The sequence below is a fragment of the Physeter macrocephalus genome, chromosome 11, assembly GCF_002837175.3.
Source record: "Physeter macrocephalus isolate SW-GA chromosome 11, ASM283717v5, whole genome shotgun sequence".
In the NCBI taxonomy this organism is placed as follows: domain Eukaryota; kingdom Metazoa; phylum Chordata; class Mammalia; order Artiodactyla; family Physeteridae; genus Physeter; species Physeter macrocephalus.
In genome coordinates, this window is record NC_041224.1 from 49,908,172 (window position 1) to 49,927,839 (window position 19,668).

Below are 19,668 nucleotides of genomic sequence, written 5' to 3' on the forward strand. Positions count from 1 at the left end.
TGTGCTCCGCAATGGGAGAGGCCACAACAGTGAGAGGCCCCCGTACCACCAAAAAAAAAAAAAAAAAAAAAGCAACCAACACAACATCTAGTACATAGAAAGCATTCAATAATAAAAAAAACAGCAATTATCATTACTAATAAAATATTTTATGTCTTAACTTACTTCAGAGGGAAAAAAATTATTGTAGTAGATTCACCTGTCAGCTTTTTAATAAGGAGAAATATGCCCAGACAATAAGAGTATTACAATAGTTGGCTCCTCTGTTTCATCCTTTGAGATAACATAAAAATGATTTTTTTTTTTCTATCTTCAAAGCATGTGATTACTGACGGCTATACTATGGGAACTCGGGAAACATTTTGTGTAATCACAGTAGCATTCTTGTGAGATGCTGAGGTTACCTGAAAAGCTAATGAGTGCTGGTATTTTGGATTAATATTCTGATTATATAACAGGCTAGACAGTACATCGGACTTTTATTATAAGTATTTTTTTAACATAAGAAATAAAATTACTTTGAATTTAAGAGTTTTAAATTCTGACCCTTTAACTTATCTCTATTGTCTTTGGCTCGTACTGTTTCCCACACTCAACACCTCTATACCAGCCAGTAAAAATCCTATTCTCATTCAAGATCAAACTCAAACCCAGTTCTCTCCAAATATCCATGATCACTTGACCTTGATCAGTTAATGGTACTGAACATATTGCACCTGTTACCATTCATAACAAATATTTGTTGTAGAGTCCTTTAAAGCTTATAATGCATTTCACGTTTTATTTATCTTATTTGGGTTTCAGAAAGCCCTAACTAAAACAGAGCAAGAATTAAAATTGTATCTACAAATGGCTGATTGAAGGTCTGGAGAATGAATGCATTAAATAAGAAAAATAAAATCTCCATTTTAATAGTATGAGAAAACTGAAGTGTAAAGACATGCTAAAGGCTACAAAAATCTTAAGAATAGCAGTTCAAATCTACAGGCTAAAGTCTCTCTGCAGAAAAAAACTTAGAAGGAGAGCAGGAGTCACTGTCCTTAGTCCCAAGAAGTTTCAAGAACTCAGACTTTTTCTATAAATAAAGTTCATGTGTTTTGTAAAACCAGACTTAAGACAATTATTTTTTCTCCTTGTTTCTTTTGGTTCTTACCTATTTTACTAACTAGTTTTTTACAAATATGTAGGTGATACCCAAAGAAGTGAATATCAACTAAATATTATCTAAATGGAAAAACATTTTAGGTACTGATATTACTATCAAAAAAATCAGGAAGCATTTGGTAAATTTTCCACACTGATTTATCAGTGAATAATCTAAAAATTGCCCCAAATCTCTATTTAGTCAAATATCTGAAATATATCAAAATTGCTAGTATACAAAGCATAATTGCCTGTACAAGGAATTTTCAATTAGATAAAATTCTTTCATAACACACTAATTTATTTTAGGTTAATGAAGAACTTTGTTAATAGTATATAATAAAAGTAACTCTTCTTCAATAGGGAAATTTCATTGCTCCTTCAATAGGTATTTACGGAGCAATGACTATTATAGATGAATTTAGTGCAGCCACTTTATAACAGCACTCTGTAATCATATTTTATACCTAAACCGTTTATTGAATATAAACACACTAACCTAATTGAGAATTTAACTATAACCATACACTTTTCCATACTAGTGGCCATAGAACCTAATAAATATTCCTTTTAACAGAGTATTTAGGATATCAGAGGACTTCTCTAACTTACAGATATTATCTTAAGATTTTTCTCAAAAACAGAAATATAGATCAATGGAACAAGATAGAAAGCCCAGAAATAAACCCATGCACCTATTGTCAATTAATCTATGACAAAGGAGGCAAGAATATACAATGGAGAAAAGACAGACTCTTCAATAAGTTGTGCTGGGAAAACTGGACAGCTACATGTAAAAGAATGAAATTAGAACATTCTCTAACATCATACACAAAAATAAACTCAAAATGGATCAAAGACCTAAATGTAAGGCCAAACACTATAAAACTCTTAAGAGGAAAACAGAAAGAACACTCTTTGACATAAATTGCAGCAATATCTTTTTTGATCCACCTCCTAGAGTAATGAAAATAAAAACCAAAACAATGGGACCTAATTAAATTTAAAACCTTCTGCACAGCAAAGGAAACCATAAACAAAATAAAAGGACAACCCACAGAATGGGAGAAAATATTTGCAAACTAAGCAACCAACAAGGGATTAATCGCCAAAATATACAAACAACTCACACAGCTCTATGTCAAAAAAAAACAAACAACCCAATCAAAAAATGGGCAGACGATCTAAATAGACATTTTTCCAAAGAAGACATACAGATGGCTAAAAAGCACATGAAAAGATCCTCAACATCACTAATTATCAGAGAAATGCAAATCAAAACTACAATGAGGTATCACCCACACCAGTCAGAATGGCCATCATCAAAAAGTCTACAAACAATGAATGCTGGAGAGGGTGTGGAGAAAAGGGAAGCCTCCTACACTGTTGATGGGAATGTAAATTGGTATAACCATTACAGAGAACAGTATGGAGGTTCCTTAAAAAAATAAAAATAGAGTTACCATATGATCCAGCAATCCCACTCCTAGGCATATATCTGGAGAAAACCATACTTCGAAAAGATACATGCACCCCAATGTTCATTACAGCACTATTTACAATAGCCAAGACATGAAAGCAACCTAAATGTCCATCAACAGAGGAATGGATAAAGAAGATGTGGTACATATATACGATGGAATATTACTCAGCCATAAAAAGAACGAAATAATGCCATTTGCAGCAACATGGATGGACCTAGAGATTATCATACTAAATGAAGTCAGACAAAAACAAATATCATATGATATCATTCATATGTGGAATCTAATTTTAAAAAATGATACAAGTGAACTTATTTACAAAACAGAAACAGACTTACAGATATCGAAAACAAACTTATGGTTACCAAAAGGGAAACGTGGTGGGGAGGGATAAATCAGGATCTTGGGATGAACATACACACACTATTATATATCAGATAGATAACCAACAAGGACCTACTGTATAGCACAGGGAACTCTACTCAGTATTCTGTGATAACCTATATTAGAAAAGAATCTAAAAAAGAATGAATATATGTATATGTATAACATCACTTTGTTGTACACCTGAAACTAACACAATATTGTAAATCAACTCTGCTCCAATAAAATTAAAATAAAAAAATAAAAATAAAGATTTTTTCAGCCCATGTGCCAAGTGCAAACAAGGTCAAAGTTGGTTAGCCTACTTAATTAACAGGAAGAAATAAAATATTCTATTAGTAAATAAGATTTCATTTAAAACCACCAAAAAAGGCATTCAAGAACTATTAGTGCCATTACACCTTACAATATGTGAAAAACTTAACTTGAAGGCATGGACTTCAAAACAGAAAGTCAATTCCATATGCATATTCATCAAGTTTCTTTTTCTAATTTTTTGAAAAAGTACTAAAACCAACCTGCTATAGAAAGTGTTGGTCCTCCTTGGTAAAGTGGTAATCCTGTATCCTGGGTCAAGTCAAACAGTAACTCTGAAGAATTATGAGAAACAACTCGTGATGACTTCGTTACATAACCCTGTTAAAATATTTCAAAGGAAGAACATTACATATATTCAACATAATTATAATTATTTTGTTTCATAAGCTTTTATAAAGGTAAATTTAACTGTATGCTAATATTATAAGGATAACCTGTGATGACTCCATTACTAATAAGTTAAAAAACACAAAGGCAATTATTACTATTATGCCAAAATTATCATCTACTAAAACTGAAAGCAAGCTATTACTTAGAGCTGGCTTGTTCCTGACTAGTCAATTAAAATGGGGGGAAAATTCTAGCCTGATTTTTTTCAAGGTAAAAGAAACATACAAACCCATTTTATATCAGTAAGATTGATACACTTCAGAGAGTCACTAAAAATGCAGGATTCCTATCAAAGAGCAAATAATAGAACTTACCAAAATCTTTGGGTAAAAGCAAGGAAAAAAATATGTAAATATTCTGACATACGTACAATTTTAGAAGCTTCTATACCTCTATAAACCCCACAGATAAAAATATCAGGGCAAACACTGGGAATTAATCTGCAGTATGGTGCATCAGGGTTAAGGATGAACATATCACATGATATGAGTTTTGGGATCGTCTTTACTGGCAAAATTTATAAGCCAAGTGTAAGAAAGAAAACGAATGGGTCCCCCCTCTTCCCAGCACCCTACGGAAAGCCATGCTGGGCCAGGCAATCTCCCACCTCTTGGGGCAAATACAAAACTGCCAGGTCAGCAGGGTGAACAAACAAGAAAGCTAGGCACACAGGGTTTAGAATGGAAGCTGTTTATAGGAATGATCTGGGACACCTGCTCCATTCCTGAAGGGCTTGGAGCTCAAGGAAAGTTTCAGCCCTTCCATCAGGAGAAAGTGTGGTCTCAGTTAACAGGAAGATATCAAGAGTGAAAAGTATGAAATGAATCATAATATAGTCAAATATAAGATAGTATAAATTTATATGCTAGCACACACATATATTAATATAAATAATCATAAAATGTGGTCAATATAATTTAGGGATATATATGTATTCCAAAACTATTATATATTAAATATACTGATACACACACACAAAAATAGATCCCAATTCTGTTTATAAAAGACCATCATTGTACAGAGTAAGCTCTCATTAGAGTGATTTTGGACCATTCTATGAGTCATAATATATAGCAAGCAAAAGCTCTAAGATTTAACAAGACTTAAAGATCAAAAGGGAAAAAGTCACTTTAAGAGAAAAATGGGCAAAGGGCATAAACTGAGGCACTTCAAAAGCAAAAAACAGATGACCAATACATACAAAAAACTTTTTTCCCAACTTACTAGTCAAAGAAGTGCAAATGAAGACAATGGCAATTACATAATACAAAATAATTGCCACTTCTCTTGAAAGTATCAAGGTCATAACAGACAAAGAATAAGTAACTGTAGAAAAATATGAGGAGACTAAGAAGAAATAAACTGTTAAGGTGTGATCCTAAATAGGATGCTGGGAACGAAAAATGACATTAATGGAAAAACTGGTAAAATTCAAATAAGGTCTGCAATTTAGTTTTGATAAGTAAAATGTTAGCATTAGGGATATTGTATTACATTTCCTGTAAGTCTAAAATTAGATTGAAATAAAATTAAAATTTATCAATTAAAAAATAATGATAACATATACTACTGGCAAAATAGAAGCTATATTTAGGTATAACTTTTCCACATGAAAATTTTGGCAGCAGCTATCACAGGCTTTATATTAGTTCACATCCTTTCATCCAACGATTCCACTTTAAAAATTTATAGTAAGGAAGTGAAAATGTTTATTGGAGAATTATTTTTAACAGCAAAAAATTAAAATCTTTATGTCCAACAATGGAAAAATGGTTAAATAAATTAAAAGATTACCATGCAACCATTAATATGTTTTTGAGAAATATCCAGTGACACATTCCTAGTAGAATGTTCAGTGAAAAAAGAGAAATATGCATCTGTGTATATAGTATGGTTCTGACTGATATAATCTATACTGTTTGAAGGGGGAAAAAATCGAAATACAGTATGTACGCTTCTCTCTTTCTAAACTTTCCCAACAAAATACACATTATTTCAAAATACAAACAGGAAAGTTTTGCTTATTTTGTGCTTATAAATTAAGGGACAAATAAGTTTTAAGAATTTTGGTTTACTACTAACTTTTCTATTGACATGAGTTTGTCCATAGGAAGTTATAGAAACAAAATATGGGTGAAGGGAGCCAAAGTGTATAAGCTTCCAGTTATAAAGTAAATAAATCATGGGGATTTGAAGTTCAGCATGGTGACTAAAGTTAATAATACGGTACTGCATATGTGAAAGTTACTAAGAGAGATCTTAAAATTTCTCATCACAAGAAAAAAAATTCTGTAACGACATACGGTGACAGACTTTAACTAGACTTACTGTGGTGATCATTTCACAATATATACAAATATTGAATCATTATGCTGTACATCTGAAACAAATATGCTGTATGTCAACTACACCTCAATAAAAATTTTTTCTTAAAGAAGACATAAGCCTTCCTCACCACACCCTGCACACATTGCAGAAATGTGACTAAATAAATGATTGTTGCTGTTTAAAAAAAAAGAAGTTGTTATGGAAACGGGTATCAAAGTAACCCAAGCCACTCAAAGAATTTGAAGCCTAACAGGCAGATATTTGCATTTGAGCCTTAACATTTAAAACATTAAAAAAAAAAAATCTGTGATGCCATATAACTTAATTGTAACCAAGCACAATCTTGCTTCAAGATATTTTCTTCAAATATTTACAATTAAAAAAATGGATAATATTCACCTACATTTTCTAAAACAGTTTTTAACAGAAGTACAAAGTTAATACTGTTAAACACTTTTCCTAGGAAATAACTCTGGCTAATGTAAGCACCACAATTTCAGAGAGCAGGCACACATTATTCAACAATACCTGGTAGACTTCCCTAGTGGCGCAGTAGATGAGAATCCACCTGCCAATGCAGGGGACATGGGTTCGATCCCTGGTCTGGGAAGATCCCACATGTTGCGAAGCAACTAAGCCCATGCGCCACAACTACTGAGCCTGCGCTCTAGAGCCCACGAGCCACAACTACTGAGCCCGCGTGCTGCAACCACTGAAGCCTGTGTGCCTAGAGCCCATGCTCCACAACCAGAGAAGCCACCACAAGGAGAAGCCTGGGCACCGCAATGAAGAGTAGCCCCCACTCGCCACAACTAGAGAAAGCCCGCATGCAGCAGTGAAGACCCAATGCAGCCAAAAATAAATTTTAAAAACTTAAAAAAAAAACAGTAACTGGTTAAAATAATTATCCAACATGGAATTTTTAATGTCTCCTAAAATTGTTCAGAAAGATATCAAACACAATAGTAAGGATAGAATGGGTGCTAGACTGGGATCCAGAAAATCCGCACATTTATTTAGCTACAAAACCTTGGGCAAGTCACTTCTGAACTTGAAGTTATTCACCCTTCACACCTAAAAAACAAGCCACAGTCATATTTTAAATATACTTGCACTTCACGGTTCACTGCATGTATTAAATCAAGTAGTTGTCACAACAGTACTAATAAAGACCTTATACTCCATTTTATAAGTAGGTAAACTAAGGTTAGGTGTGGTTATGCAAGGTTCCCAATACAGCCCCACTTATTATTGATGGAGCTGTAATTAGAAGTTGGGTCTAATTACAAAGCCTATGCCCTTAAGCTATATCACACTGACTTTTTAAATAACAATATATCCCCACTACCTGAAACAGATTTGAAAGAGACACCGAAGTATAGAGATGTTACATGAAAAAGTAAATATACACATACACACAAAACGACATAAAATGAAAAACTATAATTTATTAAAAGCAGCGGCTTCCAAAATTCACAGTAAATAATTCTCTTACATAGCATCCTCAACTCATTCCAGAATATATGTCATTCTTATCTGTGCACATTAGAATCACCTGGAGAGCTTTTTAAAATGTATTATTTCCAAGACCCATCCACCCAGACCAACTGACAAAATTTCGCCTTTTAAAAACTCCCCAAGATCTGAACTATCAATTGAGGTGTTTTGATTTAAAAACTATGCCCACAGAAGTAAAACATTTTGAGTTAGAAAAAGCTCTAGTTTCTAACTTTTATAACACCAAAGATATCACCCCTCACTTTATTTTTTTTCTCCCTGGGTCCAATGTTGGAAAGATTTTTATCTATCAAACTGAATTAAATAATAGTTTCTTTTTCCGGTTTTCTATCCTCCCAAATGCCAAACAGCTTACAATACGCATGAGAAACCTACCAAGTTAATTTGATTCCACTAATAACAAAGAATCTTTACATTTTGGGTAGCTTACCATCTTAGGATCCAAGATTGAGGAGTCAGTAGTCTGGGTAAAGTTATCTCTCATTTTAGAAATGAAGAAAATGAGGCTCAGAGAGGTTTTGCCAATGCTTTAGTTAAGAACAAGGCAGAATCAGCATTCAAGTCTCTTGCTTCAATCTTAAGTTATTTAAACTACTAGTCCAGGGCTCATATCAATATTATTATTTCAGAATGATAAAACTACAGAAAAGATTTGGGGGGGGCGTATTTGCCCAAAGATACTCTTATTTTTTATGATATATGACCTCTTCAAAATATAAGTGGGGGCAGAGTTTATTTAGCCATATTTTTCTTTTCATGTAAATAAAATTAAATTTAATAAGTCTTCTATGAAAGATACACCTCAATATCAATTTTTAGTGGTAACAAATATGTAGATTACCTTATAGTAATATGATATAAAGTGAAGGAAAAATGGATTAGTCATACCAAAAATATCTGGATTCAATTCTGGTTTTGAAATTGAATATTTGCAAGAAAATTTATAGGTGCTTTGGTAGTTGTTTCACTTATTGTAAAAAGAACAAACATTTTAGGGGAAATTTACTATTTCTGTAAGGCCAATGCCAAATAGCTTATGAAGCATGAAAAAACCACTGAGTTAATTCAATTCCAGTAGCAAAGAATCTTCACATTTTGGATAACTTTTTGTTTTAGTTCTCTAACTCTTTGGTTTCAGAACCCCTTTACACATTGAAAAATTACTGATGACCCAAAAGAATTTTTATTTAGGTAGGTTATATCTACTGATATTTACCATATTAGAGATTAAAACAGAGAAATTTTTAAAATATTTATTTATTTATTTCATTTTAAACAACAATGATAAATCCATTACAGATTAACATAAATAACATTTTATAAAAAATGGCTATCTAGCAAACACAAAAAATCAGTGAAAATAGTGGCACTGTTTTACATTTCTGCAAATCTCCTTAATGTCTAGATTAATCAAAAACTGCTATACTCTCATACCTGCTTTGGCTTTCATTCTGTTAAAATATGTTGTTTCGGTTGAAGAATATAATCTGGCTTCATAAAGATTAATAGTTGAAAAAGGGAATTTTAATAGCAAATTAGAATAAATGGGGTTATATTTCTTCGATACAATACCAAAACTCAACAGTTGGTATTTTCTTAAAGGTTTGTTGCAATGTGGAATCTGACTCCTTATCGCTGAGTTTTTTGAACTTTGTTACATTAAAATCTATTAGTCTTATCTTGTACTTTGAATGAATCTTACCCATGCATGATTTTATTACATCATACATTAGTTATTTAGAAAATATTGGTTTCTTTGAATTACGCACATCTTTCAAATGTTGAAAAATTACACAATATCAAAAAATCATATTTATTAATACCGCCACCCACCAGAAAAGACTTTACGTACTAGGAAGCTGTCAAGATCATGATGGCAGATACAAGTTGTTCAAAATTCTAACTTTGCTTGATAGCTCAAATTTCATCGGTGGCAAGAAATACCACAAGTTGTTTTCCTTGAAGTGACAGGTGCACTTTGTTCAATTTTGAGGAACTGTCTACCAAACAGAAAAGACTGAAGAATTCGTGTGTGGCAGACAAACTCTAAAGTAGTTTCCAGGATCCCCACGCCCTGGTATTCATGTCCTGTGTGACTCCCTCTCTTGGAGTGTGGGCAAGACATGTGACTTGTTTCTGAAAGAATATAGCAAAAGTGACAGAATGTACATGATTTTTTGTATGTGATTACATTACATAAGGCTGTAATGCCATCCTGCTAAGGATTCTCTCTTCCTTGTGTGCTCTGAGGAAGTAAGAAGCCATGTTGGAAAGACCCACCTGGCAAGGAGCCAGCCAAAAGCCACTAAAATTCTGAGACTCTCAATCTGACAACCCTTAAGGAACCGAATGGTACCAATAACCATGAGAACTTGGAAGCAGATACCTCCTCAGTTGAGCTTCAGATGAGACTGCAAGCTCAGAGCCCACACCTTGAATGAAGCCTTGAGGGACTATGAAGATATGACCTGACTCCTGACCCACAAAATCTGTGAGATAATAAAAGTAGGTGTTTTTAAACCACTAAGTTAATAGTAGTATAAACCATGGTTTGTCAGTCATCCTTTCAAGTAAAAAATGGTCTTCTGGGTAGTTTAGCTCACAATTTAATCACACTAACAATTGAATCACACTAATGCTTTTCCTCAAGATAATCATCATACCTCAGACACAGTAATACTTTATGCACACCATCCATTTCATCACACAAAATATTTTAAAAGACACATGTATTCAAGGGTAGAGAGTTAATAAAATTAATAACATTTTAATTCTTCATCAAGGGAATGGAATATGACTGGAATAATTTTTATTGTGAGTTCAGGGTGGTGACTAATACAAAAACTACTATTCATACTAAGGAACCAGCAGTTTACCCACCACTGCTTTTGCATCATCAGTGCAAATGTCAACACAGTGAAAAAAGCAAATAGTGTCTTTGTGTTATTGTGACAATACTGTTGATCCAAAACCTGTAAAAGAGTCTTACGGGAACCCCAGGGGACTGAAGACTACACTGAAAATTTTCACAGTAAGGCAATGCTTCCATTTTTTTTTAGAAGTATACATTTACGTACAATACACATGCATGTATATACAAATACAAATAAACTACGGATTAGTCTGGATTGAAATCCCAGATCTATCATTTGCCAGCTGTGTGACCCTGAGTGAATTATTTAAATTATTAAATTTAATATTTAATTATTTAAATTCACTGTGAGCCTCAGTTTCCTCAACTATAAAACAGAGATAAATAACAGTGCCTACTTCATAGGAACATTTAAGAATTAAATGAGATTAATTCATGTACAGCATTTAGCACAAAGCCTTATACATATTAACAACTCAATAAATATTAACTATTAGTTTTTGTTAAGAGTTATTTAAACTAACTAAACTATGACGGTATGTTTTCAGAATAAAAAGCTCCAGTAGCCTCTTAGCAATTTTCCCAATTAAGAACTAAGAACATTTGGCCCAATTTACAATCTGAAATAGTTTGCCATTATGCAATATTCATTACTAATTATACTTTTATTCATGTTTTGATAGCACAGTTTTCAACACTGTACCTATTTAATTTAAGCATATTACCTGATTTAAAAACAGGCTGAGTAGTTTGTTACTGCAATTATTATTTGGGTACCAGTTGAGCTATCATAGAGATGGTGACATTTTCTGATGCTGATTATGATTCCATTGGATGATTACCCATGGTAGTACAGAATTTTAACTAGGCATTGTTGATACTGATAAATAATATCCAATGTATCCCTGAACTGACTGTGTAGTTTCAGAAACACTTACAGGTTTAGACAAAGGCTGAACAATAACAGAACTATCTGAAGATCTAGATTCAGGATGAAAATTTACTGGCGAGGCAGGCACTGGATTTGATGCTGGGTTCGTGTAGTGTTGACTTGTAGGCTTGAATGCAGCAGTAATACCTGTATTTTAAAATTACACAACACAATGAATATATTTCGGTATAATCAATGATGTCAAAATACTTCACTTTAAAACAAAAATAGTACGATAATACTGTACCTCGGCTGAGCGCACCATTCTTTATTCCCCTCGAATATGAGCTGGGGTTTACTCTATTCAAAATATCTATAAAAGATTACATTTATTTTAAAATTAATTGTTTGAATGATATATATATTAATAAAAATCATACACTGAAAACAAACAGATTCCTAGAAGGAGAATACAAGTTAACACTGACTTATGAATATAGTTAATTTTAAACGTATATATCTTTATCTACTAAAGAAATAAGATTATACATCTTAATTATCTTATAGAGTAAGAACAATCTTTCTAACTGTAACTCAAAATCCAAAAGGCAGAAGTTAAAGATTGATAAATATGACTACATATAAGTCAAACCTTCTGCATGGCAAAGAAATAGTCATATAATTGGCAAAAAATTTCTAAAAATATATTCATATACAACTATAACTGAAGTATATATCTTTCTTTGAGTGATGAAAGGGCTATACATACACTCAAGTTCCTATTACTCAAAATCAAACCCTGTCTAACGTCCATACCCAATTCACACCCTTATAAGCCCTGAAGTGTCATTATAAGGGATCTCACTGGATTATCTACACCATTACTGAGTACTGAAAGGGAAACTATCAGAGAATACAGACTGCAATGAACATACAGAGTTCACCAGAATATCTTACAACTTAAGGGGCTTCAAATTTATCACTATACCAGAAGTCAAGAGTGTAATACGACTTTCAGGATCAGTTTAAAGTTCCTAATTACAGGCTTCTCAGTAATCAAACTAAAATTTAGAAGAGTAAGGATTGCCTGAAATTGTTGGTTAGAAAAAGGTAAAAGCACAAACACCAGACCTCATATAAATTTCCTTTTTTCCCCTCGTAGTAGAAAGGAAGCAGCTCCCATAAAATAATTCTATAAAGTAAAGGGCCATATAAAAGTAGGACTGTTTTCTGAAAATGGCAATGCAGTGCTCTATACCTAAGTACTAGAGATGTGTTAAATGAGAAAAATCTGCTCAAGCAACTTGACCCCATTTTCATTCAGAAATTCAAGATTAAGTATTTACTCAAACCATCAAAGAACTATTGCTAAAGTCCTTTTGGTGTTTGTATTCTACAAAAGTTTGTACCTTCCTTTCTGGCAACTGTATATAAACATTTAGCTCATACTCCATATGTTAAAATATTTTATGGCTTATACATAAACAGCAATAAAATCATTTAAATTGTGCATCTTAAAGAGTACAGAAAAGAAATTCTTCCTGGTCAATCCCCTTCTGACAGAATTATTTTAAAACTAATATATGTTATTCCAGTTGAATACTGTTAACAGTCATCTACAATCAATATAAATTCAATTTAAATCTTAACTGTCATGTTTTCAGTAAGAGAACTTGAGTAACAATTTTGCAATATGGTAATATTCCAGGATAAAATAATCACAGTGGCAAGAAACAGTAATTAAGAGAATATATAATTATGTTCCACTATCATCAACAAGCATGCCATCATGCCTAGTTCAATTTATAATCGAAGTGGCACTCCACTTAGAACCTCTAGGAGTTATTATCAATCTGCCACAAAAAAATGCTACTGAGAATTCAATTGGTTAAGCTATTCTTCCTCTAATAAAACTGACTAAAAATGCCATTCCAAGTTTAGAGGCAACAGAAGGAAGAGCCAGGCCTTCAGAAAATTTAAAAGTAGTCTCTTAATTACACTTCTACAAACTAACTTGGTAAGAAAACACTAGTATGCTGGTTACATTCTTTGGTAAATTCTCCTGACTTAAACAAGCAAATGAACATGTAAATGCAATGAGAAGGGATCTATTTTCTCTTTCTCCCCTGAAATTTGAACATTATTTCTCTGTACTTCTATACATTTTTGAGTGGACGTTTTAACAAGTGTCGTTTGTCTTTAACATTGTAACAATGTCAAATCGAATTACTCTAACTGAAATCATTCACTGCCTATACATTCTGTAGCTATGTATAGATGACACTGCAATGAGGCAGTTGCTTAGATGTGAGAACCCCTATCTGAGACTAACCCAAACTTATTTAGTGTATTCTGACATTTTAAGCAAAATATTCTAAACTCTTCTGTTTCTGAGTTTAAAAGAGGAAAAAAGAAAATGAACAAAAAGATAAATAGGTTTACCTGGCTCCACTAAAAATTATGATTTCTAATATGAAAAGACCTCCAGTGTCACCAGCTAATCTTAATCCGTTTCTTTTTCTCACATTTGATATTTTAACCTCTTACCTCCTTCCTTAAGTCCCCAATCAAAACCCTGACTCTGAAATTCTTACTGATCTCCCACCCTATCTTTCATCCCTAACTCCCTACAGAGGAACAAGGACTTAATTAAATACCTATAAAACAGTTCACAAGTTTTTCTATTAGAAACAGTATCTTACAAAACTGGGCTTCACTAAAAGTAAATGCTCACTTGAAATTGCTGGTTTTGAACTTGATATCTCTCCAACAAAGATCGGCTCATCATCATCATCATCATCAACCTCTTTTACTTTCTTCTGCCATGGTTCCAACTCTTCTTCTTCACATTCCATAAAGAGTTCTGCCATTTTTGATTTATCTAATTTTCAAAAGGAGAGAAGCAAACCTTATTTTCAAAAAGAAAAATAAATACATTATTTGCAATATATAGTATGATATTTAAGATCTACTTTAATAATCCTAATAGCAATTTCTGAATTGATATTTATGGTTAGTACATGGTAACAACAATGAGAAACCCAGAGCTCACTAAGACATAAACTAGTAAGATTTAGATAAAGAGATGATAGATAGGTAGATAGATAGATAGATGGATGATGGTTGATAGTAGTTCTTTACAGTGGACAGAAAATTTGGGAACAAAGTCCGTTTCAGTCATATGCCTAGAATATGATTATATCTACAAAAAAAAGATTGCACCTAACCATTATCCAAAAAAAAAAAAAATGTACTAACAAAAGGCAGATAAACTAAGAATAAGAGGCAACAGGTGGGAGATATAACAGAAAAACTGAATCAAATCCAGGAATGCCAGGTACACAGCAAAGCAGGGATGAGGTGCTAGGCTAAAATAAAAGAACAAAGTGAGGCTTATTCCAATCAGGGAAAATTAGACATTTCTCGCCTGAAGAAACAGACCAAAGAACATACAGTAAATATCACCATCCTAGAAGTTCTGACCAAGCACAGACCTCCTAGTAAGCATTTTAGTGCCTCAGTAATAGACAACCAATTAGCACCAGAAATTTTAGGAAAACCTCTTGTCTTTCAGACCAAAATCAATAAAACAGATAAAGAGTCCAAAGGAAAAGAGATGATGCAAAAAGACAAATATTAGAAAAAATATAGTTAGCATTTTTAGAGATATGAGACAAAAAAGGATGTTATAAAAAGTAACGTTCAGAAACAAAAATAGAACTAAAAATACGATAGTCAAATTTTAAAATTCAGTTAAAAAAACCAAAATGTCCTCAAAGGTGGAACTAAGAGAGAAGAAAAAATATTTATATATACATACATACATACACACACACAAGTACATATATAAACAAAACAGAGAACACAAGGTTGTTAGAAAAGCAATTTCAAAGGTACAACACTCACCTAATAAAATTTATAGAAATAGAATAGAGAAAAAGCAAGGGATAGGTTATCAAAGAAATAATGTAAGAAAATTTCCTACATCAGAAGACAAAAATCTCTCAGTTGAAAGATCCCACTAATACTCAGTACAACAATCAAGAAAAAGTTATACCAAGACATATAATTACCAAATTTCAGAACAAAAAAGATAAAGAGAATATCCTCAGATCTGTAGGGGTTGGGAGGCAGAAACAGATCATATAGAAAAGATCAAGAGTAATAAGAACAGAAACTAATCATATAGAAAAGATCAAGAGTAATAAGAACAGAAACTAAAAGACAGTAAAGTAATACTTTTAAAATTCTTACCAGAATTATTTTTCAATTTAGAATTCAAACTTTTCATCAAGTGTGAGAGTAAGGACCAGCAACATCACACAAGATTTACTTCCCAGGCACCCTTTCTCAGGAAGCTACTATACAATCCACCAAAACATGAGACTCAATCAAGAAAGAGGAAGACACAGGATGAAGAAAACATGGCATTCACCACAATACAAAGTCCCAGAACAACAGAAGTTCAGTAGGCCTAGAGAACAACCAGTCCAGACTAATTCAGAAGAACAGTACCTTCAGGAGGAATGTCTCTAGGAGGCCAAAGAAAAGATCATTAAAATATAAACTTTTAGCCTACCTGACAAGTTTTACAGTATAGAAAATTGAATTGAGAGGCTTTTGAGAGTGTGAGAAGATTTAGCTATAGACTTTAATACAAGTTAGCAAATTAAAAAACATGAAAAGTATTAATTGCTGGGTACACCAAAAGAAAGAAAAAAAATAAAAAGAAATGTATCCTCTCATATGCTATTCTATATATAATGGCATGTTAATAGCATACTACTGTGCTTGTCAGTGAACAATATTTATATGGTCATCATAATGAAAATATCAAATACGGATTTGATTTTTTATGTTGGGAGATACTTAGAGGGAAGGAAGGCATAGCTGTAAGAAAGCATAAATTCTCATGATAAACATCACTAGAAAATGGTTAAAACTTACTATGCAACAGACAGCACACATATATATGTGCATAAGCACTCTTCAAGAAACTGAGGTTAAACCCCTTAAAGCCTTTTTAGGTTGTTTGATTTTTTAAAACTATGTATATATATTACTTTAAGCTGAGATGGAGGAGAAAAAGGAAGAGTAAGAGGAGAGGAGGAAGGAAAAAAGAGAAACAGTACTGAAGGTCTAAACTAAAGTAACAGCAATGGAGATGGATACAAGTGATGCTTAACTAGATATATAAAGAGGGTATATACAGCTATATACCATATATATATATGAATGGGACAGGGTGTGGGCGCTAATCCACTATGACCACTTTCCTTAAAGGAAGAGAAGATCAGGGGACTTCCCTAGTGATCCAGTGGGTAAGACTGCGCTCCCAATGCAGGGGGCCCAGGTTTGATCCTTGGTCAGGGAACTAGATCCCACATGTATGCCACAACTAAGAAGTCCATATGCTGCAACTAAGATCCCATGTGCGGCAACTAAGACCTGGCACAGCCAAAATTAATTAATTATTTTTTTTAAAAAAAGAAAGAAGAATAGCAGATCAGGACACAGATACACGTATTGAGGAAAGACCCTCTGAAGACATAGGAAGCAGATGACCACCTATAAGCCAAGGAGAGAGGCCTGGAACAGATCCTTCCCTCACGGCCCTCAAAAGGAACTAACCCTACCAACACCTTGACCTTAGACTTCTAGGCTCCAGAATTGTGAGCAAATAAATTTCTGTCGTTTGAGCCATCTAGTCTATGATACTTTGTCACAGCAGCCCTACCAAACTCATGCAGAAGACAAAGATCTTCCTTACTCTTTTTAGCACAGTACTGCCATTGTCAATATATACAGGATATATTGTTGAGAAAAAAATTTTTGAAGATACGTAACAGCTTTACAATTTTTTTAGAAATAATTAATTTTGTCTATGCATAAAAGAAACATACATGATTATGTATACCAAACTAATAATAGTAGCGAACACCAGGCACAGAAAGAAATCATTTCGTTTCTACTTTACTCATATTTTAATTCACATTATTTGTTTTTATGTGAGCATTTGTTACCTTAACAATTTTAAGTGTTTTTGTTTTTAAGGAAATGTGCCTACCTCTCATCCTTTCTCCTGACGCAAAGTTATCGGTACAAAAGCCACATATACTAGTATCAGTAGTGGCAGCAACACTTACTTTTTGGCTGAAAAGGGTTGTCGCCAATCAAGTTGAAGAGCTGACTTTCTGTAAATTGTCATTTAAGTACTGACACAAGATATCAGTCAATTTTATGAGTCACTTTAAGTAAAGCCAAATATTGAAACGTGAAACTTGGGGTTTAGAAATTCTTGGATCTAATTTTGATCATCATGTGACTCCACACAAGGCAGCAAGTTATATATCTTTTCCTTCCTATAAAATAAAGATACCTAGTATTAAAGTGGATTTCATTAAATTAAATATATACATACTTAATCATTTTTCCTATAAAAAGCTCAATTTTAAAATTTGATAAGTTTAACATAAACATTTAACTCACTCTACATAATTTGTTCATTCTTGAATGAACCCAAATTTAATAAGTAAAATGGTGATTCTATTAAGCTCTTACTATTTGAAGAAGTCTGAAATTATTAAATTACAAATAGTTTTTTAAAAGCATCCTTGTATAAAACTGAATAATCGCCTCATAATGTACTATTTTAATAAATCTGAATTTTTCAGATGCTAAGTGACATTAATCTTTAACTGTTACCTATTCTTCACATTCCATAATAAAACATAATCTTAAATAAGTTTTAGTTTATATTTCTCTGGGTTTTTTATCAATGAAACTTAAAAGGAAAAAATTAGTTGGATATAGTACTTCATCACAGATTAATTCATTCAAAAAATAACTATTCAAACTAATCACACTTATTGCTTTCTGTATGTAAGGTTATGTACAAAGTTCTAGGGAAAAAACAAAGATAAATAAGTCACAGTACTTGCCTTCAAAAATTTATAATCTAATATGTTTACAATTAAAAACAAATGCTTTTAGAATAAACATTAAAAAATTTGAATTGGGGCTTCCCTGGTGGCGCAGTGGTTAAGAATCCGCCTGCCAATGCAGGGGACATGGGTTCGAGCCCTGGTCTGGGAAGATCCCACATACCGCGGAGCAACTAAGCTCCTGCATCACAACTACTGAAGCCCACGTGCCTAGAGCCCATGCTCCGCAACAAGAGAAGCCACCACGAAAAGCCCACGCACAACAAAGAGTAGCCCCCGTCTGCTGCCACTAGAGAAAGCCCGCGCGCAGCAACAAAGACCCAACTTGGCCATAAATAAATAAAATCTATTTTTAAAAAATTGAATTGCCTTATTTAAAACAAGAATTTGCTTACTGGATTCCCACACATACAATAGCATAAATTTTTTAAAATATACAAAATTTTTTAAAACTGCTTTACTTATAAAGGAAAAAAAGTAAAAAATTAGATGACAGAAACCTAAAATATTAAGATACACAGCTAATACAATCTTCACATTCCTCTTTATTCTCAGACTGACAAAAGCTAGTTTTCCTGCTTTTTAATTTCCAAGTTATTTGGATTGAATTAGTCCACAGGAAAAAAAAATTATTATGTTAACCTCAGAAGTTATTGCTACAAATGTTTAAATTACTATTACAAGAGACTCTAGTGAATATTGTGTTCAACTAAATTCACCAAGTTATGAAGTCTCTTCAACTCAATTATTTTAATAGTTGTAGCTTGCCCCGAAACTAACATCAGCGGTACCTAAGCAGATACATGACAATTCTTGCTCAACGTTAAGGACCTCCTAGTACCAAGAATACAGAATATTCTCTAACAGCCTTAATTACACAGCTTATGAGACTCATATATAACATTTCTGTTAAGTGATCATATAAATATCATTTAGCAAATCTTTAAAATTAGTACTCAATTTACAAATATTCAATTAATAAATGACCTGTCCATATGAACAAGATATCCACTGCCTATGACTATAAAGATGACTTTAAGATAACCTATTTCAGAAGCCTGAGGATCATAGTAGCTACTTAGGAACCTCAACTGACACACTAGCAAACACACTAAAAAGCTGGCAATTAGAACTGTAATTCAGCCAAAAGCTGCACTGTGTAATACAGTAGGCACTAGCTAATAGTCACCACAGGTGACTATTTAAGTTTAATTAAAATTAAATAAAATTTAAAACTCAGTTCCTCAGTTTCACTAACCACATTGCAAATGTTCAAAGTCACATGTGGCTGGTGGCTACTGCATTTGACAGTGCAGCTACAGAACATTTCTACTGGACAATGCTGGTCTAAAGAGTCATTGCCTTATTTCATTCTGGTTAATAAACACACACTTTCATGGATTCCTTTGGCATGTC

General features: G+C 32.9%; 1 protein-coding gene across 13 annotated transcripts in view; it reads right to left on the reverse strand.

Annotated features, from left to right (window-relative positions):
• The window catches only part of ZNF280D (zinc finger protein 280D), a 156,963-nt gene that overhangs the window by 118,206 nt on the left and 19,089 nt on the right, over positions 1-19,668 (reverse strand). For 8 of the 13 annotated variants that reach the window (XR_003682152.2, XM_028496357.2, XM_024128737.3 and 5 more), the window contains 4 exons: positions 14,043-14,189; positions 11,616-11,681; positions 11,376-11,515; positions 3,530-3,647 (listed from right to left, as the gene is read on the reverse strand). Coding sequence is in view for 12 of the 13 variants with exons in the window: in XM_028496357.2 (XP_028352158.1) it covers positions 3,530-3,647; positions 11,376-11,515; positions 11,616-11,681; positions 14,043-14,189 (471 nt within the window). In the remaining variant the exon portion in view is untranslated. Of the gene's footprint in view, positions 1-3,529; positions 3,648-11,375; positions 11,516-11,615; positions 11,682-14,042; positions 14,217-17,454; positions 17,671-19,668 lie in introns of all 13 variants that reach the window. The other 5 variants (XM_024128732.3, XM_055087976.1, XM_024128735.3 and 2 more) reach the window with 2 other exon arrangements.